Raw genomic sequence first — 2,051 nt, 5'->3', positions numbered from 1 at the left:
ACAGCATTGCCTTGTTAATATAAGCCACCATCCATTAAATAAGTGTAAAACAGACCCTTGGCATTTGTGCCTGTCACTCCGCAGGTTCATACACTGTAACAATCCAGAATATTCTGAGACAAGATTATGAGTAAAGTATCCTGTATTCTGTACTCATTGTTAAGTCCACAGTAACCTTTGTTAAAGGGAAAATTGCTATCTTTTAAAAAATGGTCTGAGCAAAAGTCCACTACTAGTATCATTAAACACACAAAGAGGAAAACTATCTAAGATTTTGATGCTTCCTGGCTGGGAGATGGAAGTTTGAGTAGATTAAAGAATGAGATACTAAGTTTAGTGGTGTCTAGTACCATGATAAATTTATAGTTTACTTAGAGGAGGAAATGATAGATTTTCTTTAGTGATAGTTCTAGATAATACAAAAATGATCCATTGAATTAAAGAAAACTTGAAAAGTAATTTAAGTTATGGAGTAGAAGCACAAGAAGCATCGGACTCTTGAATAAAATATGATTCAGGAGAAAACTGAGAGCTTGTACAACATTTTTGTGAAGAAATAGTTGAGAAAGGAGCCTAGTACAAGTCTTAACCAATCTTAACCAAAAATAAAGATTGTTTTTTTATAATCTAAGCTTTATTGCTTGAGCCCAGGAGTTTGAGGTTGTGGCAACATGTAATTGCACCACTGTCCTCAAGCTTTAGTGACATAGCGACATTTACTTGTCTCTAAAAAGTAAATAAATAAGTAAATCTAAGCCTTTGTGCAAGGAGGAGGATGCCTCATAGAATTAGCCATGGCTGTGGTGACTATTGGTCAATCCCATGGGATCATCGGAAAAGATATCTGATATATCTCAGGACCTCATCTGTCAGGTCTCATCCCCTCTTGATTAACGATCAACCCATCAGGTGTTTAACTCATCCTCCCTTTCTGGGTTCTGCAAATACGGATGCTGAGCAGGTCCTGAACTGTCCTGTGCCTTAGTACAGCACTGCTCAAAGTGTGATCCATGGATGGCAAACTGTCACTGGTCCATGATAAATACAGAAATTGAAAGTAAGCATTTAGGAACTTCTGTAGCATTTTAACTGAGTAATTTTATATCTTTCGAATCTAATAATAAAAATATTGGGCATGTCAAAAAAAATTAAGTCCTTATATTTGCATAATGTTACAATAATAGTACATTAGAGCCATTTATAGTTTATATTTTTTCTAGGACAGAAGCAATTCAAGGGAAAGAAGAATTATTGTAAACTGAAACCAGTGTTTCAATATAGATGAAATCAGCTTACTATATTGGAAGAAAAAGCCTTTTTAAAAGCATATGTATTTATATTTAAGGTCTTCAAGGACGTAACATTTCCACTTACAGAATTATGATTGTACTCACTGATTTGGCTCTGCTATGTGATAAACCCTAGGGAATTTCAGAAGCAAATATTTTGTTTGTATATTGGTAGTTCAGTAAAGAGAAAAGCTTGTTTATGGCACAGTTTATTATGGCACAGTTCTTTTGAAGTAGTTTCTTAAGAATTGTAGAGAAAACTGGAAAAGATTTTGAGATGTGTCTCAAATATGCAGGCCAACTATTATATTGAGGCAAACCCCATTTTTTTGGACAGATACTTTATCGATTGAATGAATTAATAAAAACAGATGCTCACATGACCAGGAGTGTTGATAACTGATAGATATTTGCCATAATAGTTCTATCTTCCATCAAATATTAGGCTGGTTGCTTTTGAGGTTACTGCCAAACAGAGTAACATTTTTGTGTTTTATATTTTTTAGGCATATGTTGTGGAAGACAGTAAACAGCTTATTTTGGAAGGTCAGCATCATGTTATTCTTCGCACTATAGGAAAAGAAGCCTTTTCATATCCTCAGAAACAGGTAATAACATAGTTTGCTTTGGAGCTTTCTTATGAACTTGTGGGGTTTTTTTGGTTTGATTTTGTGTTTTTGAAGGGGGCTGGTTTATTCATGCTTTTCTGTTGGTGTTGGGTCAGGGGTTGGTGGCAGAGAGTGATTAGAATTAGAAATAGAC

The 2,051-nt window shown here is 34.8% G+C and overlaps 1 protein-coding gene across 1 annotated transcript in view; it reads left to right on the top strand.

Annotated features, from left to right (window-relative positions):
- The window catches only part of TRAPPC8 (trafficking protein particle complex 8), a 150,283-nt gene that overhangs the window by 136,492 nt on the left and 11,740 nt on the right, over window positions 1–2,051 (top strand). Inside the window, exon 19 of the mRNA XM_012656570.1 lies at window positions 1,796–1,897. Within this exon, the coding sequence (XP_012512024.1) occupies window positions 1,796–1,897 (102 nt within the window). The remainder of the gene's footprint in view (window positions 1–1,795; window positions 1,898–2,051) is intronic.

Source organism: Propithecus coquereli, unplaced genomic scaffold (assembly GCF_000956105.1).
Source record: "Propithecus coquereli isolate 6110/MARCELLA unplaced genomic scaffold, Pcoq_1.0 Scaffold51, whole genome shotgun sequence".
In the NCBI taxonomy this organism is placed as follows: Eukaryota; Metazoa; Chordata; class Mammalia; order Primates; family Indriidae; genus Propithecus; species Propithecus coquereli.
The sequence above is the reverse complement of the archived record's forward strand: the minus strand, read 5'-3'. Positions and strand labels throughout refer to the sequence as shown.